The following is a 13,167-nucleotide window of genomic DNA, read 5'->3' as shown; positions in this document are numbered from 1 at the left end:
AGCCTTTGTACACCTATGCAGATGGTGATTGTGGAGGAGATGCTTTTGCCAATCTGTCCTGACTGCGGTTTGAAGTGAGGAAATCAAGGATCCAGGAGACTGAGGGCAAACACTCAGTGATTCAAGAACAGCTTCTTCTTTTCTGCCACCCAATTCCTAAATGGACATTAAACCCATAAACATTACCTCACTTTTTAATACTATTTCTGTTCTGCATTATTTTTAATTAACTATTTAATATACATGTATATACTTGCTGTAATTGATTTACTGATTTACTTTTTTACTTTCTATATTATCATATATTGTACTGCTGCTACTATAAAGTTCCACAGTTCCCAGCTTGCCAAAAAAGGCATTCAAGTATCTATGAGTGATAGAAGCTAAATGTTTCACTCTGAAATTAAATTCAGAGATAACATATCCTCCTCGCTGATGATCAATACTGGCGCACCTCAGGGCTTAGCCCACTACTCTAGTCTCTATATACACATGACTGTGTGGCTAGGCATAGCTCAAATACCATCTACAAATTTGCTGACGATACAACCATAGTTGGTAGAACCTCAGGTGGTAACGAGAGGACGTACAGGATTGAGATGTGCCAACTAGTGGAATGGTGCCGCAGCAACAACCTGGCACTCAACGTCAGTAAGACGAAAGAGCTGATTGTGGACTTCAGAAAGGGTAAGACGAAGGAACACATATCAACATCAGAGGTGGAGAGAGTGAGCAGTTTCAAGTTCCAATGTCAAGATGTCTGAGGATCTAACCTGGTCCCAACATATCGATATAGTTATAAAGAAAGCAAGACAGTGGCTATATTTTATTAGGAGTTTGAAGAGATTTTGCATGTCAACAAATACAGTCAAAAATTTCTATAGTTGCACCATGGAGAGCATTCTGACTGGCTGCATCACTGTCTGGTATGGAGGGGCTATTGCACAGAACCGAAAAAAGCTGCAGAAGGTTGTAAATCTAGTCAACTCCTTCTTGGGCACTAGCCTACAAAGTACTCAAGACATCTCGAGGGAGCTGTGTCTCAGAAAGACAGCGTCCATTAGTAAGGACCTCCAGCACCCAGGGCATGCCCTTTGCTCACTGTTACCATCAGGTAGAAGGTATAGAAGCCTGAATGCACACACTCAGCGATTCAGGAACAGCTTCTTTCCCTCTGCCGTCTGATTCCTAAATGGACATTGAAGCTTTGGACACTACCTCACTTTTTTTTTTAATATACAGTATTTCTGTTTTTGCATGTTTTTTAAATCTATTCAATATACGTAATTGATTGACTTGTTAAAGTATTATTATGTTATATTTTATTTATTATTATTATTTTTCTCTGCTAGAGTATGTATTGCATTGAACTGCTGCTGCTAAGTTAACAAATTTCATGCCTAATGCTGGTGATAATAAACCTGATTCTGATTCTGAATTACGTCTTGCAAAATGCTTTCTTCTTATTTATGTTTATTTAACATGTTTTTGCTGATACGTTTTGCACTGTTGAAAGCTGTTAGAGTAGATGATGAAACATAGAATTGCAGTTGCATATATATGATGAATTTTATTTTTAATGTGAATTTTGCATTTTTGAAATATGCACTTCTAAGGAATCAAACTTGAAACCACTTCATGCAGAATTCCATCAAATGTAAAGTATGACATTATTGAAAGATACCTACATCCTTTTTCAATGTTAGTCTTAATATAGTTGTTATTCATTTTAATCATCATCTTTCCTTTTAAAAGAACTACATGATTTAATATATTTCTGACTAAAATATTACTTGTTTGTAATCCACATTAATTATATATTGAAATGTTCTAAGACAATAGTTTTGACTAATATCTCTTCCTCACAGACTAAAGAAGTAGATTTCTGAACCTGCCTCAATGAGGGAAGCAAGGGAATAATTGCAGTATTTTAAAAAATCTCTATCTTTGTGTTGATTCACTTTACATCATTGTGAAAAGAATATGTTAAAACAATTATTTAAAATTTTGGGGATAAACATCATTACATTTATTATCTCCTATTTAAGAAATGGTTCCTTAAGGTTGTCATAGTCAGGGGAGGTAGTGGAGATAAGTTCCCATTACCTATTAAATGCTCCCAGTGGCGTGCATCTCAAATAGCCGTTGCCAACCCCACGTTCAGCTCTTGGCTTTCAATGGTGGCTTAGCTACTAAGCCTGGCGGAGCTGTTTTTACTGACAGGAGAAGGGACAAAGGCAATTTACTGGCGCCTTCACACCAGTCACTGAACAGATGGGGCTCATCAGCCAAGGTTGGTCGCTCATCTAGGAGAAGGAAAACTGATCCAAATCCTCTGCTGTCCTGCAGCTATACCCACTTATGGGGAAGTCTTTGGAAGTAAAGCCCAAGGAAAACTGCAGAGCTGGAGCCTCCAAGGCAGTTCAATGCTGACTGGCAACTCCTGCAATGCTGCTGCTGCCAAATTGTATTGGTCTCTGCTGTTCTTTTTGGATCCATCAGCTGCATGGAGAGGGTAGTCTGCTGCATGGGCAACAGCTTGCTCTCTATATTGAACTGCCCTGACTTGTGTATCACGCAGATAGTTAGGACGCAATATCCATGGTTGACCCTGACCAATGGAGGGCCTTATATTTAAGAAATACAGAATGCAGTTGTGTGCATACTTGAAACAGATTGTACCAAATTTATATTAAAACCTGACTCTAATTCTGCAAGTCAGACGCACATTTTATTGATGTTGGAAGGTATCAGTACACTTTTGGTTGAGAAGCCACTATAGAAACACAGATGCAAAGCCCTTAGTGTAAATGGCAGACTGTTTTTATAAATGTGAAGTGAGACATTGAAATAGATTTATGAAGTCTTAGGGCAGAAGAGGCTAATGCCGTGAGAGTGCTAGTATTGCCGCCATAGCAGCTCTCCCTTCATCTCTGCACATATGAACAGTTGATCCCTGTAGTCATATATAGCAGTAAACATTAATAACTTAACAGTCTGCAGACAGAGCTGAAGATATGGAGCATTATTGAAGGATGGAATAGAGCAGGTGGCACTTTAATATGTTTAGTGTCATGGTTGACTCTAAAGACTAGTAGAATGAAATTACTTGAGGTGGGAAGTGAACTCATTTTGCTGTGCTAAGGAAATGCTACTGATCAGGCTGTCTGTGTCCCTTTTCTAGGTTGGAAAATATTAACCCTGAAGAAAATGACATGGTAAGCTACTCTCTAAGGAGATTTTTTAATGTCACTCTTATATCTTAGAGGCTTAGACACAATTGAGTGGGTTTCCAGAGCTAAGAAGTAGGAAAATATGAATTTGACACAGTAATAATGTCCATCTCAGATGTTTTATAAAATTGAGTAATTGTATTTGGTGTACTTTTGCATGTGGCCATTAATTAAGTCTAAACTGAACAAATTCTAATTCTAAATTCATGTGTAACTATCATGTAAATGTTATTGATAGACATTGCAGGAATTACTGAACCGAATCAACAATGCTGATTCAAGATGTGCAGTTGACAAGAATGGAGATTTAATTGTAGATAAAATTCACAAAGCCAGGGAGCGGAAGAAAAGAATAACTGCTGAAGAAATGAATGCAGTTATTGAGGAAAGGGATGCAGCCTTATCAAGAGTAAGTACTTTTGGTCTTCAAATATTCTTTACATCTTTAAGCAGTTACCTTTTTTCTTCACAATGTCATCAGTTAAGTAAGCATTATTTTTTTCCAAACTAAAGAACAAAATTAAAGTATATAAATTATTCAAGTTCAAATTCAAGATCAGGTTGCAGAATTAATTTTCAGAATAAGATATTTTACAAGGATAATTTCTTCCACCATCTTTAAAGCAGTCATGAATGACCATGTATTGGTTATTATTCCTGTGAAATGTGGTACTTCTAATCACCCTTCACCAATCAAATGTTAACAGGCAGTGGCTTCTGCTATCGGTTTAGGACTTACCAAAATATTAGAGAGAAGTAAGCCAAAGTGAAATGAGATTAAGGTTCACCTGATAAAATACAGCTTAGTAAGCAAGCATTTCATTAATTAAAGCTGCTTGATTTATTTTTCTGGAAGACTAAGCAGTTGTTATCTGAAGTTGTAGGGAACTGGAAAGTATCATTACCTGGACTGAACCTACCAACCACATTAATAAAATAGGCACCGAAGGAGTGCGTGTAAAGGTACTTGTTTTTCCTGCTCTAAACAGGTAATTTGCCCTTCTGTGGACTGTAACCGGGTCTGAACTAGAGGCTCATATAGATGCATTCTCAGCATAACTGACAGGATTGTATCTTGAGGATATTTGAACTCCTAATCTATTGATATTTAGGTCATTTTTTTATTCCATCTAACCTACTGTCAATTTGCCTCTGTAAATTCCAAAGTCATTTATTAGATTGCTGAGTAAACAGACAAACTAGTTGGAATCTGAACAAAAACAAATATTTAAATCTAACCTCAAATATTTGAAATTTTGCAGTGCATTCATATTATTTTCCATCAAAACACACACACAGACACATAAACACGCAGCTAAATATTGACACCTTGCTCCTTGAACATTATGCGACTAAATCTTAAGCTGTATTTATTTACAACTGTTAACAGATCTTTCACCTATTGACACTTTAATGATAATATAAATGTTTGCTAGTGAAACAAATACAAAGTACATCAACCAGTCAGCAGAGCCTTGCATTTGACTGCAGATGCAGCAGATCAATGACAAAACTGCTTAATTTTGGACTTCAGTTACATGTCAAAATCATGAAAAATAGAAACACTGGTGGATTCCTTTTAACACTGCTCTTTGTAACTTGACTGATGCACTGTTCCTAAGTGGCAAAAATTTTGTACCACGTAATTTCATACTATAAAATAATTGACCCTCAAAAGCTCTGGTTTCCTGGGGTATTTTTATGCTGGATTATTTTTGAGATGTCAAAGGAATGGGGCATGTCAATTCATTAACTCTATTGTGGAGCACTGGGTAACTGTTTAAATCTAAGATTTAGTAGTGCCAACAATAATTCTACATATGTTTGGTTTATTGACGCGTATGTGCCAGCTGAACAGGACTCTGCAAGTCCTATGGCCAGAAATACATAGATAAGACACTTAGTAATTTTCTTGCTGGCTTGGGTTGTTTTTTCTCATTTGAGTAATTATTGCAGTTCCTTTGCTGGTGAATGCTGCTTGCAATGATTGACAGAAAAATTACACAAATAAAGTCCACACTCTTTTATCCCTGAACACCACATGATGTGGACCGTACATTGACTTGAAGCCAAAATAGAAGCCAAAATGTGATGGCGGAAGCTCATTGCTCTCAATGTAACCAGTAGCATTCTATAAGACCCCAAGATATTGGAGCAGATTTAGGCTGTTTTGGCCCATCAACTCTGCTCTGCCAGACCCTCTCAACCTCATATTCCTGCCATCTTCCCATAACCTTTGACACACTTCCTAATCAAGAAATCCACCAAACTTTGCTTTAAGTGAACCCAGCGATGGTCTCCCAAACCATCTGTGGCAATGAATTCCACAGATTCACCATCCTCTGGCTGAAGAAATTCCTCCTCATCTCTGCTCTCAAGGGGCTTCCTTCTGCAGAAGGAAGACTTTGTGTTTAAGATGGTGCTGGTGAACCTCTACAACTTCCAGCTGGTGGCTAATGATACAAAGATAGCAAATAAATACTTAGTTAACCACACTTTTTTTGGCGAAAGATCATTGCAAGTAATGGTTTGTAACTTTCCTTTGGACTTGGAGGCAATTCAGTGTGGCAGAACCAAGGCAAAGCAAGGCAGCGGGCCCATCACCTAGAGCTTGGAAGCGCATAAAAGATTGGGCACAGGCTGAATCAAAGCCACAGGTTCCAGGAGTTGGACATGACTGAGCATGTCGTGCAGGTGAAGACTTTACGGGCTGAATCAAAGAGGCAAGCGGCAGAGCCTGCTCTTCATACAGACAGTTAAGTGGCGGGCCAGATTGAAAAGGTCAGGGTGTCGGAGCTGGAGGTGAGGTATGGGCCAATTAAGATCACTATTCCAAGGTATTTACTCGGCTCTGCAATAAGCTATGGGATTCTCGTGCGAACTTCAGTTCAGTAACACTATTTGCTTGCAGTTACTGTTTGCGTGATGTTTTTTCATTGCACATTGGGATTCAGCATCTTTTTTATGGGTTATTTTATTTTATTTTATGAACATGATGAATTTTTTAATTCTCTGCACATTGGGTGTTAAACAGGCTTTTTTCATATATATAGGGTTTCTTGTTTCATGGCTGCCTGTTAGGAGACAACTCTCAAGGTTGTATAATGTATACATTGATAATAAATGCATATTGAACTTAGAACATCCTTCTCTTCCACTGCTGGAAACATTCTTTCCATGTCCACTCTCTTCAGGCCTTTTCAATATTCAATAGGTTTCAATTAGATCTTTCTTCTAAACTATAACAAGTACAGGACCAGAGCCATCAAATGCTCCTCAAATGTTAAACCTTTCATTCCTGGGGTCATTCCTGTAAACCTGCCTTGGATTCTCTCCAATGCCAGCATGTCTTTTTTAGTTAAATGACCCAAAACTATTCACAATACTCTAAATATAGTCTAACCAGTATCTTATAAAGCCTCAGTATTACATCCTTGTTTTTATATTCTGTTCCTCTCGAAATGAATGCTAACCAGGGTACAATTGAGAGCATCCTGACTGGCTGCATCACTGCTGGTATGGGAACTTAATTGCAGGACTCTGCAGAGAGTGGTGCAGACAGCCCAGCACATCTATAGATGTGAACTTCCCACTATTCAGGACATTTACAAAGACAGGTGTGTAAAAAGGGCCTGAAGGATCATTGGGGACCTGAGACACCCAACCACAAACTGTTCTAGCTGCTACCATCCAGGAAACGGTACTGCAGCATAAAAGCCAGGATCAACAGGCTCCAGGACAGCTTCTTCCACCAGGCCATCAGACTGAATAACTCATGCTGACACAACTGTATTTCTATGTTATATTGCCTCTCCTGTTGCACATACTATATATTACAAATTACTATAAATTGCACATTGCACATTTAGACAGAGACGTAACATAAAGATTTTTACTGCTCATGTATGTGGAGGATGTAAGTGATAAAGTCAATTCAATTCAACATTCCATTTCTTAGAGATAGTATTAATAATTATCTGGATAGACAGGATCTGATTAGGAGTAGCCAGCATGGATTTGTGTGTGGAAGGTCATGTTTGACAAACCTTATTGAATTTTTTGAAGAAGTTACGAGGAATGTTGACGAGGGTAAGGCAGTAGATGTAGTCTATATGGACTTCAGCAAGGCCTTTGACAAAGTTCCACATGGAAGGTTAGTTAAGAAGGTTCAGTCATTAGGTATTAATGCTGGAGTAATAAAATGAATTCAACAGTGGCTAGATGGGAGATGCCAGAGAGTAGTGGTGGATAATTGTTTATCGGGATGGAGGCCGGTGTCTAGCGGGGTTCCTCAGGGATCTGTTTTGGGCCCAATGTTGTTTGTAATATACATAAATGATCTGGATGATGGAGTGGTAAATTGGATTAGTAAGTATGCCGATGATACTAAGGTAGGAGGTGTTGTGGATAATGAGGTGGGTTTTCAAAGCTTGCAGGGAGATTTATGCCGGTTAGAAGAATGGGCTGAACGTTGGCAGATGGAGTTTAATGCTGAGAAGTGTGAGGTTCTACATTTTGGCAGGAATAATCCAAATAGAACATACAGGGTAAATGGTAGGGCATTGAGGAATGCAGTGGAACAGAGAGATCTAGGAATAACAGTGCATAGTTCCCTGAAGGTGGAGTCTCATGTAGATAGGGTGGTGAAGAAGGCTTTTGGAACACTTGCCTTTATAAATCAGAGCATTGAGTACAGAAGTTGGGATGTAATGTTAAAATTGTACAAGGCATTGGTAAGGCCAAATTTGGAATATTGTGTACAGTTCTGGTCACTGAATTATAGGAAAGATATCAATAAATTAGAGAGAGTGCAGAGACGATTTACTAGGATGTTACCTGGGTTTCAGCACTTAAGTTACAGAGAAAGGTTGAACAAGTTAGGTCTCTATTCATTGGAGCGTAGAAGGTTGAGGGGGGATTTGATCGAGGTATTTAAAATTTTGAGAGGGATAGATAGAGTTGACGTGAATAGGCTGTTTCCATTGAGAGTATGGGAGATTCAAACAAGAGGACATGATTTGAGAGTTGGGGGCAAAAGTTTAAGGGAAACATGAGGGGGTATTTCTTTACTCAGAGAGTGATAGCTGTGTGGAATGAGCTTCCTGTAGAAATAGTAGAGGCCAGTTCAGTTGTGTCATTTAAGGTAAAATTGGATAGGTATATGGACAGGAAAGGAGTGGAGGGTTATGGGCTGAGTGCGGGTAGGTGGGACTAGGTGAGATTAAGAGTTCGGCACGGATTAGGAGGGCCGAGATGGCCTGTTTCCGTGCTGTGATTGTTATATGGTTATATTTGCTGCCAACTGAAGCTGCAAGTTAACCTTTAAGGAATCCTGCACTAGGACTCCCAAGTCCATTCAGACTTCTAATTTGTGTACTTCAAAGGTTAGTTTTATTGTCAAAGTATGCATGTACAGTAAAGCTCTGATATTTGTCTACTCCAAATAGCCATTAAATACAAGAAAAACCAAGGATGTTGATGAAAGAAAAGATATCAAATCCCCCTTCAGTATGAAAAAGAAAAGAAACAAAACTTGCAGACCCCCAAATCGACCACTCCCCCCCTCCACTTTCCTGCAGCAATAAACAGTCACAATAACAAATCACCGACCCCATACACGTGGCGATCCCCAACCTCCTCACTCACAGAAAAGAACAGCGACAGTAGCACCGAACCCCCAACACTCCCTCTTACACACAAAAAAATTGATAGGTCACCCACCCGCCAATCATCCGCAAGAAAGAAACACCGAAAAACTGAAGGAAACCAATATAAAGTACAGTCCAATAAACTCATATATCTCAGAATATGGGAAACATCTTTTTGTCTGCATACGAGGAGAGCGGCAGCACAAACTCAGTCCTTCTGTAATGAGTGTCTGCCGACTCAGGGCTGTTCGCGCTGATACTGCTGCTGACCATGGCTGTTGGGAGCCATTGCTGACCTCCCCGCATTCACCTCGATGCTTCAGTCTTACTCGCTGCTTTGGGATGAAATCTTTCATGTACCCATGCCTCATCTCTGGTACTTGCCATGAGTCAGCTTGTGTTCTCAGACCTTTTTGGACCCCATCTCTGATCTCCACAAGGCAGCTCTCCAGGCATAGCAGAGTGTTGGATCCTTCGATCGAGTTCCAAACTCCATCAGTTCCAAACTCACAGGCTCCAACAGTTGCCATAGCACAAACAAGACAAAAAGAACAAGCAGAAGGCATAAAAGAAGTGAAATAATTGGAGAGATTTGCTATCTGGAAGCTGCCACCCAATTTGTATTTGCACCCCATTTAGAAAATAGTATACATTTTTATTCCTTCTACCAAAGTGTATGGCCATACACTTCCCTATGCTGCTTTCCATCTCCATTCCTTTGACTATTTTCCTAATCTGTTAGAGAGCTTCTGCAGATTCCCTTCTTTCTCAGCAATATTTGCCTCTCCACCTATCTTTGTATCGTCTGCAAATTTGGCCACACAGCCATCAATGCTGTCATCCAGATTATTAAAATATAATGTTGCAGTCGCCATTCATCACTGACAGCCAACCAGAAAGCCCCCCTTTATTCCCACTCTGCCTTCTGCCAATCAGCCAATCTTCTGTCCAGGCTAGTATCTTTCCTTTAATACCATGGGCTCTTACCTTGTTTAGCATCTTCATGTGCAACAGTTTGCCAAAGACCGTCTGATAATCTGGGTAAACAACAAGCACCAACTCTCATTTGTCTATCCTGCCTGTCACTTACTCAAGGAATTCCAACAGATCAGTACCGGGATCCTCTGTTGTTGTGATAAATTATCCGGATGAAAGTGGAATTTGATATTTGAATGGAGATATGACAGATGGACAAGTGTTGCATTTTAGGAGGTAAAAAATTCAAGAGAAAGTGGCAGGTTTCTGAGGAATACTGATGTGGAGAGGACTGTTGGAACTCAAATCCATAGTTCCCTGAAAGAGAATAAGGAGGTAAAGAAAGCATTTAGCATGCTTGTATTCATCGGTCTGGCCATTGAATATGAAAGTCAGGAATTCATGATGGACCTTAGTTAGGCCTCATTTAAGAATATTGTATGCAGTTCTGGTCACCACACTATAGGAAGGATGTGGATGCTTTGGAAAGGATGCATTAGAAATTCTTCAAGATTTTGTCCAGATTGTAATGTATAAGGTATAGAAAGATTGGATAAAGATATGTTCTTTTCATTTGAGCAACGGAGGCTGAGGAACAGGCTGAAAGTGGTGCCTAAAATTGTGAGAAGCATGGGTAGGGTAAATGATCACTACCCCAGGATAGAAATGTCAAACACCAGAGGGCATCTGTTTATGGTGAAGGAGGGATAATTTAAAGGAGATTGCGGAGTTTTCTAAGGCAAATATTTTAACAGAATGGTAGTTGCCTGAAATACACCATGAGGAGAGGTAGTAGAAGCAAGTATAATAGCACTGTTTAAAAGACATTTAAACAAATACGTAAACAGGCGGGGAACAACAGAAATGAGTAAGACTAGAGAGAAAAAGCCTGTTTCCTGTGTTCTCCAACTGGTTTCTTCCCTTTAGTTTTGCTGGACTGAATATTTCCTTCCTCTGTAGATTAGTCAACTGTAATTTTTCCTGCTGCCTTACATTTGGCTGAACTGTACAATGAAAATATTTTGAAATCATGGGAATATCATTTAAAATACAGGTCAGGCCACATGTACGGGAAGAGTTAACATTTCAGGTCAGAACTGGGAAGGAGACAGAAGCTTCTTTAATCTTTAGATGCAGTGTAAACTGCTGAGTATTTCCAGCACTTTCTGATTCTGATTTAGAGTTCCAGTAACTGCAGTTTCATTTTTTATTTTCTGTTATTTGAAATCATAGTTTTGCTGATGATTCTCCAAATAGTGTAATGGTGATAAGTTTTTACTTTGCAGTATTAGTAAAGGAAACACCTTCTGCTATGTGTGTACAATCTATCGCTTTTGCATAACAGCTAGAATTTAATGAGAATCCTGCAACATTGCAAATTTATGAGGATGCTTATGAAGACTGCTACCAGCAAATGAAATAATTTTACTTATGAAAGTATGTAGGCACGACTAATTAATTAATCTTAAACATGAGAAATTCGTCAGATGCTGGAAATCTAAAGGAACACACATAAAATGCTGGTGGAACTCAGCAGAGCAGGCAGCATCTATGGAAATGAATAAACAGTTGATGTTTCGGGATGGCACTCTTCATGACTCTCCAGGTCTCAGCCCATAGCATTTACTGTTTGTTCATTTCCATACAGGCTACCTGGCCTGCTGAGTTCCTCCAGCAATTTATGTGTATCACTAATTAATTAATCTTGTAGGTCTAACCAGCTTAACAGTCAAATGCCTTCAGTTCTATTTACCGAGGGAGTTCTCCTCTGTAATCCTGATCGTAGTTTACTTGCCGTTGGTGGCCCACTATTATCTGAAATACTGCATGATGCTATCTCTAAGCAAGAAATGTTCCATCCTGATGCATTTCAGAACATAGTCAGGGACTTCAACCAGACTTGTTTGAAGAAAATTCTGACCAATTACCATCAGCACATAACCTGTAGCACCAACACTAGAACACTGTGGTACTAAGATAAGGACTGCCCATCATTCTCTGCCCAGACCACATTTCGGTAAATCTGATCACTTGAATGTTTTTCTCCAACCTGCATACAGGCAGAGACTAAAGGGTAAAGGTCCAGAAATTAGGACAACAAAGAGGTAGTCATGGCAGGCAGAGGAGAGGCTGTGTGATCGCTTCAAGATGGTGGATTGGGCTGTTTTTAAGGACTCGGCTGTGGATCTAAATGAATACACCATGGTTGTCATGGACTTTATTAAAACAGTTGTAAATGAGTGTGTCCCCACAAAATCATTCAGAGTCTTCCCCAACCAGAAGTACTGGATAAACCATGCAACCTGCTGAGGTCAGGTCAGAGATGTTCAAGGCAGATGACCAAGACAGTACAGGATGTTCAGGTACAATATCCATCTCCTTGGCGAAGTGTGCAATTCAAGACTAAACTTGAATCAACAAAGGATACTCGACAATTGTGGCAGGGCTTAAATGTAATCAACTTTTATAAAATAAAATCAAACAACATTGACGACAATAGGACTCTGCTTCCAGATGAACTCAGTGCCTTCTCTGCTCACTTTGACCCTCAAAACATTGAGGAACCATCACAAACTCTCTCAGCCTCCAATGATCCAGTGATTGAAGTCTCTGAGGCCAATGTGTGAGCAACCTACAGGAGGGTGAATCCATGAAATGCATCTGGCCCAGGCACAGTCCATGGCCAAGTACTAAAGACCTGTGCTGATCAACTGGCTGGAGAGTTCACTGATAACTTTCAGCAGTCTGAGGTACCCACCTGCTTCACTTTTACCATTGCCTAAGAAGAATGTGGTAACCTGCCTCAATGACAATGACTATCGTCCAGATGCACTTGTAACTGCAGTGATGAAATATTTTGAGAGATTGGTGATGAAACATATGAACTCCTGCCTGAGAAGGGACTTAGATCCTCTCCAATTTGCATACAGATGTAACAGGTCCACAGCAGATGCCATTTCATTGGACTCTCACTCAACCCTGAAATACCTGGACAGCAAAGATGAATACATCAGAGTGCTCTTTATCGACTACAGCTTGACATTCAATACCATCATCTCTTCAAAGCTAATCAATAAGCTCCAAGACCTTGGCCTCAATACCTCTTTGTGCAACTGGATCTGCATTTTCCTCACTTGCAGACCCCAGTCACTTTAGATTGGCAACAACATCACCTCCATAATTTCCATCAGCACAGGTGTACCACAAGGCTGTGTGCTTAGCCCCAAATATACTCACTTTACAATTACGATTGTGTGGCTAAGCACAGCTCCAATGCCATATTCAAGTTTACTAATGACACCACTGTCACT

At 39.7% G+C, this 13,167-nt stretch overlaps 1 protein-coding gene across 4 annotated transcripts in view; it reads left to right on the top strand.

Moving 5' to 3' along the window:
* mipol1 (mirror-image polydactyly 1) overlaps positions 1-13,167 on the top strand; it is a 330,956-nt gene that overhangs the window by 159,300 nt on the left and 158,489 nt on the right. For all 4 annotated transcript variants that reach the window (XM_059956627.1, XM_059956599.1, XM_059956608.1 and 1 more), the window contains 2 exons: positions 3,185-3,218; positions 3,472-3,642. In XM_059956627.1, coding sequence (XP_059812610.1) covers positions 3,185-3,218; positions 3,472-3,642 — 205 coding nt within the window. The remainder of the gene's footprint in view (positions 1-3,184; positions 3,219-3,471; positions 3,643-13,167) is intronic.

Source organism: Hypanus sabinus, chromosome 2 (assembly GCF_030144855.1).
Source record: "Hypanus sabinus isolate sHypSab1 chromosome 2, sHypSab1.hap1, whole genome shotgun sequence".
NCBI classification, from domain to species: Eukaryota; Metazoa; Chordata; class Chondrichthyes; order Myliobatiformes; family Dasyatidae; genus Hypanus; species Hypanus sabinus.
The sequence above is the reverse complement of the archived record's forward strand: the minus strand, read 5'-3'. Positions and strand labels throughout refer to the sequence as shown.